Raw genomic sequence first — 18,064 nt, forward strand, 5'->3', positions numbered from 1 at the left:
ATGTGAATAAATTTTTTTGCATGGTTTTTAACGAACTTATCCATTCATCTATGTAGAACGTATCCATTCATCACTACATTCCATAAGCACTGGAAGTTTCTAAATGTGGACATTTTAATCTTTCATTCATTTACTTTGCAAGTTTGAGAAAGCATTTTTTAAAATACGCACTAAATTTATGATTTATTTGTAATTTATTATAATATTTCTTTCTTAATGTAAATTATTGGTAAATATTGAAAAATGTAGATTAGTTATTCTAATAAATAAAAAGGACATATTACATATATATTTATGTGTTTATTGGATTGTTAGGCAAATGAATGATATGAAAACGGTTTAGAAAACTGCTAAACAGGCAAAATGAAACAAAAGAATGAGAGGAAGAGGTATACGACGAGACCAAAACAACCTTCCAATGCGAATTCTGCAGTTTTAATTAAATGGAGAATTTTATTTCTGCTTGAGTCGGAAAAATTGTCCACATTGCTCTGTAGCCAGCAGTCTGACTGAGAAATATCTATTGTTTGCTATACGGCTTATTGTCGTCGCGTGATGATCGAAATCAGAGTCAAATTTTCAATAATGTCAGCCAAAATGATAATCAGTAACCATGGTGGTATAAAACAAGCAGACGATTTTGTGAATACATTGAGAGAGCAGGAAGACACAAAATCTGAACATCAGAAATTTTAGAGGTTACAATAGTCATGAAGTACCTGGTAAGTAATCCTGCTTTCTGTCTAATGTGTTATTATAACTGAAATGAACTATTTTCAGTGGTTAGAGTTACAGCTCATTTTATAATTTTTATCTGATTTTTATAAACAGGTTATTATAACATGCAAACTTTTCATATTATGGAAGTGATATTGGGTTGGCAAGAAAGTCATTTCTGCTTTTTAGTGTGAAATATAACTCATTATTTTCCATAAAAAATGAATGTTAATCAGTCAAATATTTCCCATTCTTTTCGATAAGCTTTTGCCATCGTTCTCTAACTTCATGATTCCACTGCCATAGAGCTTCTGGTCTCTATCAGCAAAAAGCTCAATCCAGTGCGATTTGAGGTCATTGTTATTATTGAAATTTTTACCATTTAAGAAGCTTTATAATCTTCGAAATAAAGGAAAATCCGATGGCGCAATGTCGGGGCTATACGGGAGAGTGCGATGTCACTTCCCAATCAAGCTCGCTCAAATTCGTACGTGTCGCTAGAGATGTGTGAAGTTTCTCATTGTCCTGGTCGAACACGATTCCTTTGCAATTTGCCAATTATGGCCTTTGACTGCTTCCTCCAGTTTCATAAATTGTTGGCAGTAAACGTATGAGATCATCGTTTGGTTGAAAACCTCTCAAAATATACATCCCATTCCTACTAAACTGACAGCATGATATTTTTCTGATGCAATTTGGCTATGATTTGTGCTGATTCATCATGTTGGACTATGATCTTTTTAAATTAATGCTACTGTAAACGATTTATTTTTCATTGCCAGCGCTAGTTCGTTTAAAAAAGGGGTCGATTTAATTTTCATTCAAAAAAAAGGGTTTGAAATGCGTATCGCAAATATTGAGGTTCTTAAACGAGTCCAAGACATCTTATGTGATTTTTTAATTGTCGTGCGAGATATATTTAAACCGTTTTTGTAATATCTTGCAGAGTTATATGACGACTCCATCTTTAATTTTCTCCTTAGCAGCTTCAGAAAGCAGGCCACAATGCTAGCTACCTTCAAGTGAAAACTCTCCAGAATGAAATTCCTTAAATCAGTTCTGACACAAGCGTACTATTAAACAATCAACAACATAAACTCACGTATCTTGTAAACTTCAGCTCCTTTCATGCCTTTATGAAAATAACAAAGCAAATATGTTGAAAATGCTTATTTTTGCCTTCCAATGTTAAAACTGATTGTAAACTAACAGTTAAAAACAAAAATACACGGAATATGCTTCAATAGCAATTAAAAGTGTCAGCTGATAAACCTAGAAAGAAATAAAATTATAAGATTGACGGAAGAATTATAAGGTATTTTATCCCCCCTTTCTGCATGCCTTCGCGGTGTAACGGTAGCGCACTCGGCGAGTTTTCAAGAGATTCAGGTTAGAGTTCAGGCGAGGGCATTGCAAATTTTTCACATCTGCTGCTTGGAAAAAAACCTAATGTCTCTACAGTGGCTTCCAAACTAAAAGGTGGGAGATGATGATTCTTCACCGCCAGGAATCAGCGATTGGGTCCCCTAATCCAAAGTCGCCCTTTGAAAGAGGAAGTATATAAGGTATAGGGGTATAGGGTATAGGAGGTACACTCAGACACTCCTGGCCACTCAGTAGCCTCATGGTCAGAAAAAAAGAGTGACCCCAAAAACGGAGTACGTAAGGTATTTTCTCCCTCCTCTCTGCATGCCTTCATGGTGTAACGGTAGCACACTCAGCGCGTATTCGAGTGGTCCATGTTCGAGTCCCGGCTACGGTATCGCTAATTTGTCACGTCTCCAGCGTCACAAAATCCTAATAACTCTACAGAATAACAAAACGAACACAATGCTATCTATTTGCGAAAATCGAAATTAATTTCTTGACAACCCAATATTATTAGTTGCAATGAAATTACATAAATCCTCTAAACGAATAATCAATGGATAACATAGAACCCATTCCATACCAGAAGTAAATTTGGAGATCAATAAGCATTTGTTTGGATAATGATAGATGCATGAAACTTTTTAACTTGATAATATTTGAAGATAATATTACTGGAACGGCATTCATTTACCTACTTTAAGAAAGATTAACTTCAGATCTATTTCGCCATCTTATTATCCTATAACCGTGTTAAAATTAAAGCTCATAAACTTAACACTACGCGAAGGAATAAGGCAATGGAAATTTAATGAACTTCTTTTAAAATTTTACAGTTTGTTAGTCTGATATTTTTATCTATGAAGGTGACTTAAATACGAAATTTAATTTTATTTATTTGTAACTTCTTATTCTTTAAACATATCAAACGTCTCGCCTAAATGGAAGATGGCTAGAATACTTGCTTGATAAGTAATTGCCAATAGAATTCTTATTTAAGTAATTGCAAAATAATTGCATAATAGAAACAGGTAAAATCATGTGATATTTACTAAGTGTCAATGCTTATTTATTATAACTCAACCCAATGTAATGTCAAGAGCGAGAAAGATAAAAATGAAATATTTGACTAACGTAGCATTTCCTATATCAAGCCAATATATCTCTTACTAACTGAAGACCTTAAATTATTCTGAATTTTATCCACAGCATTAAAGTGGGTGATTTGACTGTTTAGTGGTATTAGATATATTGAATGCGAACACCGAGAATTATATAGCAATTATATGCAAGTACGTGACATATCGGAGTTTAAAAGTTTTTACTCATCTGGCTAGTGCACTTGTAAGATCTAATAGATCCACAAGATCTTGTGCAGCCATAAGATCTAATATCTAATCTATATGCCTAGAAAAGTGAAAAGCTTCTTTAAATCTCAAGTTATTGCGGTAATAAGAAGTTGTTTGAAAGAATATAATACAGAATTGAAAAGAACTGTATCCAAAAAAAAAAAAAAAAAAAAAAAAAAAAATGTGACACTCAGATTCTGACAGAATGTAATGTTTTCTGAACCCCTCTTTTCTGTAAGAACTGCTGATTGTGAATCTTACAGAATTAACATTCACGGTCTGGGCAACTGCAGTAAATCATTCGACAAAAAGCACTCATTCTAAACTCTAAATTAAATGGCTCAGCTGTTTCCGCTGCATCATGAAAACCAAACTTCAATAGAATACATTATAAAACGTGTTTTGTTTAGCAATCAATCCACTTTCTTTGTCTTTTCCCCTTATGGAATTGTTTATGTGCAGAGAACTTCAAAGACATATGATCCAAAGTGTCTAAGGAACCGAGTGTACTTGGGTCATGGTATCATTCAAATCATTGGGGACACAGATAGTTCTGATGGCTCTTTCACTGTTTAGAATTAACGATGAATTCTGAAGAACCAAACTGAGCAGTTTTTCCAAATATCATACCCTATTGTGTATTAGGATGACAATGCACCAATTCACATCACAGAGTTGATGAATTAAAAGAATAGGTAATAATTTGAAGAACTGTAAAGTGACCTTGAAAGTCTTCCATGTCTTACACTTTCTCATGATTTCAACATTATTAAACCTACTGTAAATTTTCTAGAGGACGAAGTTAGAAAACGTTTTCATCCTCCACAATCAACGAATGAACCAGCCACTGGTTTTCAAGACGAATGGCTTAAAATACCTTAGACTAGATTAAGTCTTTTATCTGTAATTCCCAAAGAGAATGGCTGAAAGGTTGGTCTCCAAAAGTGCCTCACCCTCCACTATGTTTGTGAAATATAACATTCTATTTTTGCAGTACTTTGCAGATATTTCATTTTTTATAGAAGAAATGTTCTTTCTAGTGGGAAAAAAAGATACATTTGCGGATTTTGATTGGCTGAAAATATACAACAAGTAATAGATTAAGACCAGAGCTCTATAAAATATGAACAAGACTTTGTGCTACTTCCGTAGACATCTTTTCGTTCCAAATTTTCAGTAGAAAAGACATTATGTATGGCTTCAGTGTTATTATCATCACTAATCTGTGCTCATCTACACAATATTCGCTCTTATACAAGTTAAAGATAGATGGTTAGGTAGTTACATATCGTGACGATTTTTTTCATAGCTCAGCTGTTTTGCATAATTTTTTCAAAGTTCATGCTTGTGTATTTAGAAATTAGAAGAGATGCAGCAGAGTAAAATTCAAAACCAACAATCGTTAGTTTCTGTTTAATTGCACACTGTACAATTATTTAACCAATTTTAAACTATTCAATGATTAATTGTAACAAATGATTGTTAATTAGTTGCACTGACGATCAGGCACATAAAACCAGGTAACATACTAACTTTACTGCGTTTTCAGAAACTTTAAGCAGGAGTGATTAAATTCTGAATTTGAAAATAGGAAATGTAATTAATTACTATTTAATGAAAAAGTCTGATGTGGATACCACGTGACTTTTGGCCGATTAAACTATACCCATCTATTGTAGCACTCCATTTAAGCTTGTTTCCTCGAAATATTCTAACTTAGTTAACCGATCTCTCAAGGCAAGTTCAAGGCGGCATCAAATATTGCAAATTTTGAAATTAAATACCACGGCCAATGTTTTCGAACGGGAATTAAAATTCTTATAACTTTATTTCTTCACAACGAGTATAAAAGTTCCCTAAATATAAGTACAGGAATACGGAGATGATATTAAAAGTTAGATTTTGTTATTTATCCAGAAAATTTTTTTTTAAATTTGAAATTGCTCAAACATGAATATTTTCGTCATTTGAAACACGTTTGAACTGGAAGGACATGACTACGGAAAACGATTGTGGAAAAAAAAAAAAAAAAAAAAAAAAAAAAGAAAAGCCGGGTAAGGCGGTTTAGGTATATATATTTTTGGTTCTGCCTAATGCAATAAAAAAGGGGAGTGCACAAATAGATGTTGTAACAGTTCCATGTATACAAAATTTCTACTTTCTAAGGTTAATCGTTTTTGATTTATGCGAAATATATACATACGTACGTTCAGACGTCACGCAAAAATGCACATTTAATTCATTTTAAATCCCTTGTGAAAAAAAAAAGAGTTTTTAATTTTGTTCGTACGTCCAGACATCACGCTGAAAGCAGACCAAATGGATTCGGGAACGGTCAAAATGAATATTTCGATTGAAATATGATACCCAAAATGTTTCTCAACTGCAATACTTCCTTTACTTGGTATTCCTAATGGATGTATGTTATAATGTATCTAATTTACACGATCTGAACTATATTTAATTGATAACCTTTATACATATTTTTTTCTGTTACATGATTTAATAAAATATGTTTCTAACGTTATATATGTTTTATGTATCTGGCACATAATAATCATTTGCGAGCATAATGACAACGAACTTTTATATATTTTTAAGAATCTGTCTTCTGAATTACGACGGATAATCTTGAAAAGCTGTCAAAATAGCATTGACGACTCTTTTAGCAGTTGGTGACCATGGAAAACTTGTATATTTGTCAAAGGTGACTGGATTGAAAGAAATATGTTATAAAGCTGTTAATGTTCTTAATTTACAGATCATCCTTTTACTCGTCGTGGTTGCAGTAACTGGCCAGAAGGGAAAGCCACTCGGTAAAGGATATGGACGGCCACCTGTGAGGTTCGTTCCTGCTGCTTTTCCACGTGGTTCCGTCTCACGCGATGTATACGCCGCATCTCTGGGTGGTGCTCCAGTCGGACTGTATGGCAAATCATCCGGTTTAGGCAGAGGATTTGGAACTGGGTTTGGCAACTCTGATGTTTCTGGTGCGGCTCTAGGAGGTGCTAAAGTCGGACTGTATGGTAAAGAACGCCCAGGACAAAAAGTAATAGGATGAATAGTAGATTTTTAAATGGTAAGTTTCTGTGGAGTAAATTAATTTAGTAATACAGGTCACATTTTTGTTCCCTTTTGGTTGATTAATACAGCATTCATATGAATAGGTAGTTCGTCGGCTAATTGGTTATGTTGAAACGCTTGAGAATGCCTACATGCTTTTTAAGGAAAACTATCTCATATTTATGTAGGAAAATAAAGTAACAAAATCCTATGCAGCTAGTCCTTTCCCTTGGAACCGAATCCAAGTCCATTCTTTAGCGGTCTTTCAACAACAAGGCAAAGATAGTCAGCATCATCTACTGAAAAGCTATACTGTATTATTTCATACAGGAGAGCTGAAATGATTCCATTTCCTTCTTAGCTTTCTGCAAAAGAAATGTAAACATTAGCTGACCAAGGACCATGCATACAGTTTTCTGCTGTTCAGAGAGTAAATTACATAAGTAAATTGTAAAAGTTAGTAAGAGAGTAAATTACCTGCAAATAAATACCTGCGAAATAAATTGAAGAAAATGATGATATATTCAGTGAAGGAGGGAAATAATCTCTGTAACGGGGAGCTGCATAAAATTCGAAACCCCTGCGAATTTAAAATTATTGTTGTAATGCTTTTACATTTCAGAGTGACTATATTATACTGCTAAATTAAAACGTGTGCATGCAAGATATAAAATATGAAAGACAATTATTAACTTTCTAAGGATTATGTTAATTTTATTAACAGTTAAATTTTGAGTTAAACTTCCTTTCCTATCGATTCTTAATTTCTACTTACCACTTCCGGCTAGAACGTAGTTTTAGAATCACGTCTGAATGCTAATGAGGAAGAGCGGTATTAACCATGAAGCTCTGCAGCCTTAGGGAGAGAGATACCAGATATTCTGGCTGCATGCGTCCGCCTTTTTAGGTTACTCTCTCGTAAGCCATTATTACGTTCGGCCCTTGAGGATAGCTTCGCAGTCAATTAGCGTTAAGGGGCCAACTCTATTAGAATCTTGATAGCTTCTGCTATATCTCTTTAGTTAAGATTAGTTTAGTTTAATTCTTAGTCTCTTAAGTTCAAGCCCAAGTGTCGGCTTTATTGTACAACTCCAAGACGGAGTTTTGTTAAACTTTAAATGAATAATAAAGGTTTATTTCACCCTTCTTACTTATTGTTTCCTGTACACGAATTTAAGTGATTATTCGTTTACTAGTTCTTAAGAGTTTTCACTTTCAACTGTAACTTAGAATTACACAGTGGGGAATCCTACAACTTTAATTTTGGTAATAGTCCTTTTAATTCCTCATTTTAATTTCGTTATCTTCCCTTTGATTATCCCCCTAAAGGTAGAAATTATTTATAATATTGTTTATAATAATATTTTACGAGCTATTTCTTTCCAAAGTAATCCGTTTCATGTTTGCTTATGTACTCTTGCTGCTATGCGCTAAGCGTTCAACCAATCAGATCAAGCAAATTATTTTACTATATATCTAGCGCTCTGCTAATTCGTACTCCTCTTTCTACCACACTTGCTTCTTCTTAGATATGTCGCTTTCCTCTATCTGCCTATCATCTAAAGGAATTAAGTTACATAAAATAGTAGGATGCATAGCGTACTCATAATGGGGATGTGTAATGAAAAAGAATATGTGTCCTAAGAATTATTTATCAAGGAATAAAATTAGGTTTTGGAAGCCCCGTCTGTCTTCAGGTGTCATCCGTTTACCTACGCAGTAAAGAATTTCCGAAAGATTTTGAAGCAACAGAAACATCACCAATCCATTGCAGCTATTCTCGAATTATCTCATTACACACACACATATATATATATATATATAAATACTGGTTAGCAAAATTAAGAGAATTGCAAATTATATCAAGTTTCTGAAAAACTAAAGGAGACATTTTTATGAAATTTCGTATGAACATACATTTGTAACAGAGAAAAATTGTACCATTCAATGATTCTCAGTAAAGGTCATAGTGTGGAAATGTCCTAAATCCACGTTGTGATACCGAATTGAAAATGAGTCTAATACGGGGTACGGTCCCCTCTCACAGCCAGAGAAATCGCGCAGCGTGACGTCCTACTGCACAAGACTCAGTTAAGGAGTCCTTTGGCAGTCGATTTCACTCCTGCAGCAAGTACTCCTGGAACTCCCGGAAGGTTCTCAGAGAGAACTGGCGAGATGTTACTGTCCTCCCAAGAACGTCCCAGACATGCTGTACGGGGTTAAGGTTGGGAAGTTTAGCTGGCCAATGTATGCGGCAAATATTCTTCCTTTCCACGTAATCGTCGATCAGCTGAGCCTATGTGGACAAGCGTTGTCGTCCATTAACAGCAACTCAATCAGGAACAGTGGCGCCTCTGAAATTCGAACAAGGTTACATTCTTCGAAGTAACTTAGCATTCTTTTCAACGATGCAATATATATATAATGAAAAGCAAATAATAGATATAATATTTATCACATATTAAATTCGAAATAAATCATATGCAAAAAATCAAAAACCAAAAGAACATTGGCAAACTACAAGAAAAGGTGCAAAACACCAAAAATGAATAAAGAAATTTATATCGTTCGCTGCTTCATCATCAGGGGCTTGGCGCAACGGAAAAAGTAAATTAATCAGCCTCTTTCTGAACTAAGAAAAACGCAAATTAAAGGTTAAAATAATCTCAGAGAAACAATAAAAGTAATCTACATCTTTATCAGTCCAAACATCATTTGTTCCTGCTTTCAGCGCGCAACTGGATTTAGATTTTCAAATACCTTATTACTGTAAATAAAATACTGTATTTATTCTGTATAAATAAGTACTGTATAAGTAAAATACTGTATTTTATGTAAAATTAAAATACTGTATTTTATGTAAAATTAAAATACTGTAGTTACTCATATAATATATATATGTTACCGTGAAAGACCAAAATTGGAGAATGTCGACTTTCACCGGAGAATGTCAACATTCACCAAATACGTCGGTGAAAGATCGAATATTGCATTACATTCTTGTACATTCGGACCCTCACCGGCGTATGTCGACAATCACAGATATGCTCTGGTGTAGGTCGAAAAGAGAGGAGTATATGTACACGCTTGTCATTTAAAAGAAAGTGTTCCACAAATAAATACAGTTGTAAAAGCAAGGGCCTCTTGTGCAATTCAAAGTGTCATACTAGTTTAAGTTATTGCAATAAATAAGATTTGAATCACATAATTTAGTAAGTTTTTAACTTCTATTATTTTCCTTTCTCACTGTGTGTTTAAAGTTCTTCTGTTCTTAAGTTCTTATTTTAAGTTTCAAGTGCGTTTTTTCGCGACTGAATTACGGAGAAGAAAATGTAATATTCTTATATGTTCAACATTCACCATTAGTACATAGTGAATGTCGACATTTACCGGTGTAAGTCAGAAATAAGAGTATTTGGAAAACATTTCGAACATACACCAAGAGACTATGTGAATATTGACATTCTCCAGATTTCGGTGTTTCACCGTAACGTATATACACATATTTAAACGAAAACTGGGAAGTGGTAGAGGAGCATAAAATATTTCTTAAAGAGGAGCGTAACTCTTAAAAGTTCGACCAAAGAAATCTATTAAATATGAATATATACAGCTATTAAAATTAAATCAATAAATTTAGGGTATTAATATATTTTCATTGTTGTAAATGTATATGTATTTTATAATCTTATAATACGGATAAAATATTGTGTGAATTTCATTTCAGAAAAGTGAGCAACATCAAAGTGAATATGGAATTGAAAGAAGCCACAGAATATGGACCTCTCTAAACATGTAAAATAAAAAAATGTTTCGAATTGAAAAAAATGGAATGTTGAATATGGACCTCTCTAAACATGTAAAATAAAAAAATGTTTCGAACTGAAAAAAATTGTGTTTCAAGTCTTTAATTACTGTAGTGTATTAACAATACTGGCTTTTAATTTATTTCCTTTATCTTCTTAATTACCAAGCATTAAAGTACTGCATATAATAAATATAAATCAATTGGTGCACACTTACATTCGGATAACTTCGACATTCCTAAAGTAAAAATAACAAATAAAAATAATAATAAAATTATAAAAAAGAATATTATCACTCGCTGAGCTCGCAGTGTACCATTCTGTTGTTGCGTTCCTCTTACTAACCCATTATTTTTGTCTTTTTATTATTAAGCATAATTTTTTTTTTTTTTGCACATACGCCATATGCAATTCAACAGCAAAATTACAAAAATTTTGAAAGCTGCATAGCAGTATACGTTTAGAACTCCCAATGTAGCGTTAAGTTCAACAGCAAAATCGCAAAATATTTGAATTCCGATAGACAGTCCAGCTCGCTGAGAGAAAAAAAAAAAAAAATTCCGTACAGTGTTGCCACTGTTCGCTTTGAAATTGTTGAGTTTGTCTATCAAAAATTATTTAAGGTTTTATAAAATATGAAACAGATAATAAAATAAGTTCGATATTCAAAATGCGGGCTTCCAGGTGCCCGTGTTTTGGTGGAGGACTACGTTATTCAAAATTTAATAGCTCTAGGTACGATTATTTTTTCGCAATGCGAGAAACATATCTACATTCATGCAGATTCTTCATCACTTATTTTTTTTAAATATAGTACATAAAGATAATATTTTCTGGCAACAATCTGAAAAGTCATACAAGTCATTAAAGTGTTTCGATGCAAAATGCCTTTTCGAAATCAGGACTAACGTCACTTTTAGGTTAAAAATAAAGATAAAAAAATAGAAATAATTTGAGAAACGTGCGTGTAATATTTTAACTAGAAATTAATTTTTGGTTTCCGAACTAAAAATGTATTATTATTGTAAAATATTTGTTGCACAATTTCACAGATCAGAATTATATTAATAAAGAACAATATTTATGAACAAAATGTTGACTTGCACTTCCTTCAGTTGGATTCTTAGCATTATATTACGAGGTTTTAACGAAACGATTGTAGTAAAATAATTTTAAATGAGCTCCAAATCTATTTATAGGACCACCAAAAAGCAGTAACAAATAATTCCGCAAATAAATTAACACTTTACACGTATAAAATACTTTTATCAGAGAATGCACTATTTCTCTATACTTAAAAATATTATCTTAAATATCGTATGTGTGAGATAAAATTATTCTGTCATTTTTATCAAAGCATTTCTAAAGTATAAAAATACAAGATCTCTAATAACTGTCTCGTTTGTAAACAAATATTGCAAGATTTGAATTTTTTAAAATTCTTAATTTAAATGTTCAAGATAAAGTACAGAATATCTCGGAATATACAGAATATACAAAATACAAGATCTCTAATAACTGTCTCGTTTGTAAACAAATATTGCAAGATTTGAATTTTCTAAAATTCTTAATTTAAATGTTCAAGATAAAGTACAGAATATCTCGGAATATCTCGGAATATACAGAATATGTAGTCAATTTATTAACTAAGAAGTTCCTCAATATTTGAGGTATCTCACATGAAAACAAGTTTAATAGGGCTATGCAAGAACAAATATTATTTTCTTGTATTTTATAACACTTATAATTTTCTCAGAAATTTGTGCCCTTATAGATATGCAGTTTAAAGAAGTTTGATGACAACTGCCTTTTGCTGCATTTACAACAAGTGTAATTATAAAAGTATGAATAACATAAAATCACATTTAGTTGCACGCACTGTCAAAATATTCAGCATTTAACTCGTTATTCATTGTAACATAAGACACAACTCTAAAATCTGACAATTTGGTTGAATTAATATACCTATATTTATGCAATAAGGGTTTGTACGGAATTTTGCCAAATTCCCTACAAACAGACAAAACAATGAAATAATAAACAAGAACGAATGCAGACGTCTAGAACTTAACTTTATACCCTTCAATATTGTGTCTAATCACAGAAAACATTACAGTTGCATTAGGTGGAAAACAATTGTTTAGTACGAAATTTCTACAACTACGGATTAAGTAAAACTTGTATAATTAAGTACTTTGATAAATGGCCAATTTACAAACAAATGTAGAAAGGAAAAATGTAAACGAATGCAGAAAGAAAGTAAAAGGGAAAAATATATTAATTAAAATAAACAGAAAACCTCTGTTAGAGTAAAAAGTAAAAATTAGTTAAACATAATCTAAAAAATGAATTTTCAAAATATATAAGCATTAGAACAGCAGAATAGACATTGAATTTTCATTTAAACTGCAAACTGTATTCATTATTCATCACTGTTTTGCACAGTAAAATTCATCGCATTAATATTTGAAGATAATTTTTAGTAATAATAAGAGTGATATGTACCAATAATTTCAATACAGTTTGCAACAATTTAAATACAAAAATATTTAGATTATTTTGAGTTATGTATTATTTAAGACTCTCTTTACGGAAAAAAAAAAAATTGCGTGAAGCAATGCTAACTTATAGCTATTATTCATTGAGGAAGGTTTTAGCAGTATTTAATAAAGGTTCTGAAAAACGTGAATTTTCATCAGACGTTTTGTTAAAAATTTTCACTTGAAACTAATTTGATAAGGGTATTAACGAAGACAATTTAAACAGATTTTCATTTTTATACGACATATTATAAGAGCAGTGACTTATTTTATCTATTTTCAGCCGTAAAACTAATTTTAGATTGCAAGGAGTTATTACTTTACCTTTGTGTGCTCACGTTGTCTAAGCGGGTAGCACGTTCAGCTAGCAAAAAGAAGATTTGAGATTACAGTTCCAGCGAAACCACAGATGTTTTTTCACGTTTTCTCGTAAATACCTTTTCTGCTTAATAATCTCTACAGTGGCTATTGAACCCCCCCCAAAAAAAAGGCTCTTACAGCGTCAATCGAACCAAGGCTGAGCTAAACAATAGCTCGTTCCCATTTGGTCGACTGAGTCTCGTACTTCTCCGAAGTAAGTTAGAAGAAGTCTCAAGTCTTTAATTACTGTAGTGTATTAACAATACTGGCTTTTAATTTATTTCCTTTATCTTCTTAATTACCAAGCATTAAACTACTGCATATAATAAATATAAATCAATTGGTGCACACTTACATTGGGATAACTTCGACATTCCTAAAGTAAAAGTAATAAATAAAAATAATAATAAAATAAAATAAAAAAATAAAAAATAAAAAAAAAATCTGAAATGTTTCAGATTTTAAATTACGTCCAAAGGGGCGTTTTTTTAACATTTTGTGTGTTACCTTTCTTTATTAAATATCATGTTCCTCGCACTTAAACCATAAGATCCAGTGCAACAGCAATATCGCAAAATAGTTTTAAAACGAGCATATCTTTAGAATTTCCGATACAGAGACTCACGCGCTGGAGATAAAAATGTTTTTTCTGCACAACGTTGCCATTGCTCGCTTTGAAATCCTTGAGTTTGTTAATCAAAAATTCGTCAAAGTTTTAAAAAATAGGAAATCGATCATAAAACAAATTTCAAATTTCAAATTTGGTCTTCCACATGCTCATATTCGTTGGAGGATTACGTTATTCAAAATTCGATGACTCTATGTACCGTTGTTTTATCACAATACGAGAAATATACATACATTTATGCAGATTTTTCATTATTTAATTTCTTCAAATATAATGCAGGACTCTAACATTTTGTGGCAACAGTTTGAAAAGTGAACCGACATTTATGAGTCCGACGCAAAATGCCAAAACGAAACTGATAGTCCTTCGGGATTCAAATCCCTTTGGACTAAAAAAAAAAAAAAAAAAAAAATATTACTCTCTCGCTGAGCTCGCAGTGTACCATTCTGCTGTTGCGTTCCTCTTACTTTAAGTCCGAAAAAGTTATTCTTTAAGTTATAAGGTCTCCCGCCTTCTTGGCATGCCTTCGTGGTACAGTGGTCAGCACACTCGCATTCGAGAGTCTTCGAGAGGTCCGTGGTTTGAGTCCCGGCGAGGGCATTGCTCATTTTTCATGTCTCCTGCTTCGAAATAAGCTAATGTCTCTACAATGGCTCCCGAACTGAAAGGGTGATGGATGATGATTCTCCACCACCAGAATTTGGCGATTGGGTCCCCTAATCCCCAGACGCCCTTTAAAAGGGGGAATATATAAAGTATTTTTCACGCCTCCTTGATATGCCTTCGTGGTGTAGTGATCAGCACATTCATATTCGAGAGTCTTCGAGAGGTCCGTGGTTCAAGTCCCAACGAAGGCATTGATCATTTTTTATGTCTCCTGCTTCGAAATAACCTAATATCTCTGCAAAGTGTAAGGGAATATAAGACAATATCACTTTCCCTCTTGTATGTTTTTATAATATAAGTCGTTAACTTATCATGACAAAGTATGGATGTGAGCTTCTTTCAGAGACTTACTTATAAAAAAAGCTTCGTTCAGAGACTTACTTATAAAAAAAAGCTTCGTTCAGAGATAAGACGATTTGTTGCATTTATTTGTATACATATATAATTAATAATTTCTTAGTCATTAAACTTAATTGTGGATTTCCTGTCCAATATACATTAAATGCTCATAAACTGAGGCATCCCATTATAATGAGGAAAAAAAATTGTCCTTTGCACGGCAAGTACTTTTCAGAATATTTTCTTTCAGCATTTCTATTATTCAGATTTTGAAAGGGTTCGTCACTTAATCTCTTGATTGTTGCTAACAGTAATCAACTTAAACTCTTGATGGTTGCTACTCACAACTTGCAGAAGCTCGATACAGACAACACACTTCTTAAAGACTATTTCATATTATAGTTCTGAAAAAACTAGTTTTTTGCAGAAAACCTCAAGGCTATCCGGAATGCAATTAGAAATTTATTGATAGTATAATCCAAACATAAAATAAAACATATGTTTTCGACAATACCATTAATAATTGTTAGTTACTGAAAGTTACTGTTAGTTACTTATAACAAGTCTGTAAAAGAGAAATAGAGTTTTGAGAGTGTTTAGACCTCATAGCTAAAATAACTGTATTTTCCAAAAACAGAAGTCACAAAATATAGAAGAAGTTTTAAGAAAGTTTTTTATTTTAGTCTCAGCTTGAACAGAAAGGCACAACTTGTGCTACAGACGAAATTTACACCACTTTTGGATATTTTATATTAGCAATAACAGAAACTTAATTCAAATATTGATAATGTATTCTAAGATTACAAATTAAATAGAATAAGCTGGTTCAGATATTTTACCGGTCTTTACTTAACACCTTGAGCCGCCCAGACGGTACAGTGGTTAGGGAAGCTGAGTGCAATACCAAAGGTTCTGGATTTGAATCCCGGAGAAGACCCATGGTTGTAACTGTCTGTCCCTTCATATGGATATGGATATGGAGAAATGTGGTGGATACCCATTGTTTAACCATTGGCAATGTGGGTATTGTCCAGCCACACTAGATATCCAGATAAATTACACCCCACAGGATCCTGCCAGGCGTTGCTTGCAATGCTTTGTATTTTACCAGACTGTGGGCAGTGCCTTTCTTTTTCCTTTAAATATACACGGTGATCAAAAAGTCATTATAAATTTGAAAACTTAATAAATCATGGAATAATGTAGATAGAGAGGTAAAAATTGACACACATACTTAGAATAATATGGGGTTTTATTAGAAAAGCAATAATTAGAAAAGCAATAATCTGATCAGAAAAGCAATAATTAGCATAACAAATTAAGACAAAGCAAAGATGATGTTCTTTACAGGAAATGCTCAATATGTTCACCATCATTCCTCAACAATAGCTGTAGTCGAGGAATAATGTTGTGAACAGCACTGTAAAGCATGTCCGGAGTTATGGTGAGGCATTGGCGTCGGATGTTGTCTTTCAGCATCCCTAGAGATGTCGGTCGATCACGATACACTTGAGACTTCAGGTAACCCCAAAGCCAATAATCACACGGACTGAGGTCTGGGGACCTAGGAGGCCAAGCATGATGAAAGTGGCTGCTGAGCACACGATCATCATTAAAGGACGCGCGCAAGAGATCTTTCACGCGTCTAGCAATATGGGGTGGAGCGCCATCCTGCATAAAAAAATCGTACGTTCCAGCAGGTGTTTATCAGCCAGGCTGGGGACGATGCGATTCGGTAACACATCGGCGTACCTCTCACCCGTCACGGTAGCAGTTACAAAACCAGAATCACGCATTTCCTCGAAGAAAAAGGCCCAATAACAGTATTTTTTTTTGGTTCTAATAAAACCCCATGTCATTCTAAGTATGTGTGTCAATTTTTACCTCTCTATATACATTATTCCGTGATTTATTAAGTTTGCAAATTCATACTGACTTTTTGATCACCCGGTACATTGGTGTTTTTACAGTTGGTGCCTTTCGCACTTACATGCTATGGAGGGCAGCTCCAGGTCTGCTTATATACTATGTTTTAAGTATGTTATATTATTCTAGGTTGTGCTGCATAGCTCAGTGCCTCTTGTGGACAGAAAGTTCATTATAATTATGATTTTTTTCGGTGATGGTTGTTCTTGATAGCTAATGAAGAGAGTCACTTCACTCTCTGAATTCGGGAATTTTAGATGATGTTCACTTGTAAGGGGGCATTTGAATATATAATGGACGGGACTGCCTCTTTCTCCACATGCACATTGGTCTGAAGTTGCTAGTTTCCTTGCGTAGAAATACGTGGGAAAAGGGCCATGGCCTGATAAGAACCACGTAATTTCTCTAGTTATTAAACTGGGAGCTGTGCCTACTTTTGGGAACAACTGATAAGTCCTTCTTCCTTGTTCGGCGTTGTACCACCAGTTCTGACATTCAGCTTTAGATTTGATGGTTAAGATTTTTTGAAGGCCGTGGTACTGATAAATTTTGTGTATTTTGACCCCTAGTTGCTTCTTTGGCTAGGATGTCATCGTTGCCTCGTTGCCTTTTGTCCTGTTAGGCGCCTCCACAAAAAAGTCACCACCACGTCTGGCTTTAGTAGTGGCCGAGTCAAAGTCGGCTGAGGGCATGCCATTGCTAAAAAAAAATCTTAAAACCCTGATTGTCATGTGCATCACCGATGATTCACAGCGGCCTTACTTTTCAAATTCCCTCGCATTGAATGTGATTCCCAGAATTTGTATAGTTTGAAACCGTGTCAATCACCGGTGCCTCGTGAACACACAGATTTATACGATTAATATTGTTTCTAAGGAACCCAAAAGGTGTTCCGTATTCTTGGTTTTCGGCTTCTGGAAGCTTTTCTCCATATATTGTTATATGATTCTAATACGTATTTTTTTGCATTAACTTTTAAGTTGTAGAGACATTAGGTATTTTTGGAAGCAGGCAAGATGAAAAATGAGCAAACGTCTTCGCCGGGAATCGAACCACGGTCCTCTGGAATACCGGCCCAGCGTGCAGAACCATTACACCACGAAGGCAAGAAGGCGGGAGAAATACCTTATAAAGTAATTATTACGAATTCAAACGAAATCTAGATACTGAATTGAATGTTAGGATAAATAGGAAGAGGAAACACTAGAATTTGAAAATGGCCTCATAGAGTATTTTACACGACTTTGCTGTGACAGACGTGTTAAATATTACAGATGTGTTATTAGTTAGCGATAGTGCTCA

At 33.6% G+C, this 18,064-nt stretch overlaps 1 protein-coding gene across 1 annotated transcript; it reads left to right on the plus strand.

Annotated features, from left to right (window-relative positions):
* Positions 1 to 574: 574 nt before the first annotated feature.
* LOC118191232 (uncharacterized) lies at positions 575 to 10,389 on the plus strand. The gene is made up of 3 exons (XM_035362035.2): positions 575 to 722; positions 6,196 to 6,513; positions 10,225 to 10,389. Exons 1-2 carry the CDS (start codon positions 711 to 713, stop codon positions 6,493 to 6,495), a joined length of 312 nt encoding a protein of 103 aa, XP_035217926.1. The 5' UTR covers positions 575 to 710; the 3' UTR covers positions 6,496 to 6,513; positions 10,225 to 10,389.
* Positions 10,390 to 18,064: the final 7,675 nt, after the last annotated feature.

Source organism: Stegodyphus dumicola, chromosome 12 (assembly GCF_044657685.1).
Source record: "Stegodyphus dumicola isolate Sdum_Otavi_A_Nest chromosome 12, ASM4465768v1".
Lineage (NCBI taxonomy): Eukaryota > Metazoa > Arthropoda > Arachnida > Araneae > Eresidae > Stegodyphus > Stegodyphus dumicola.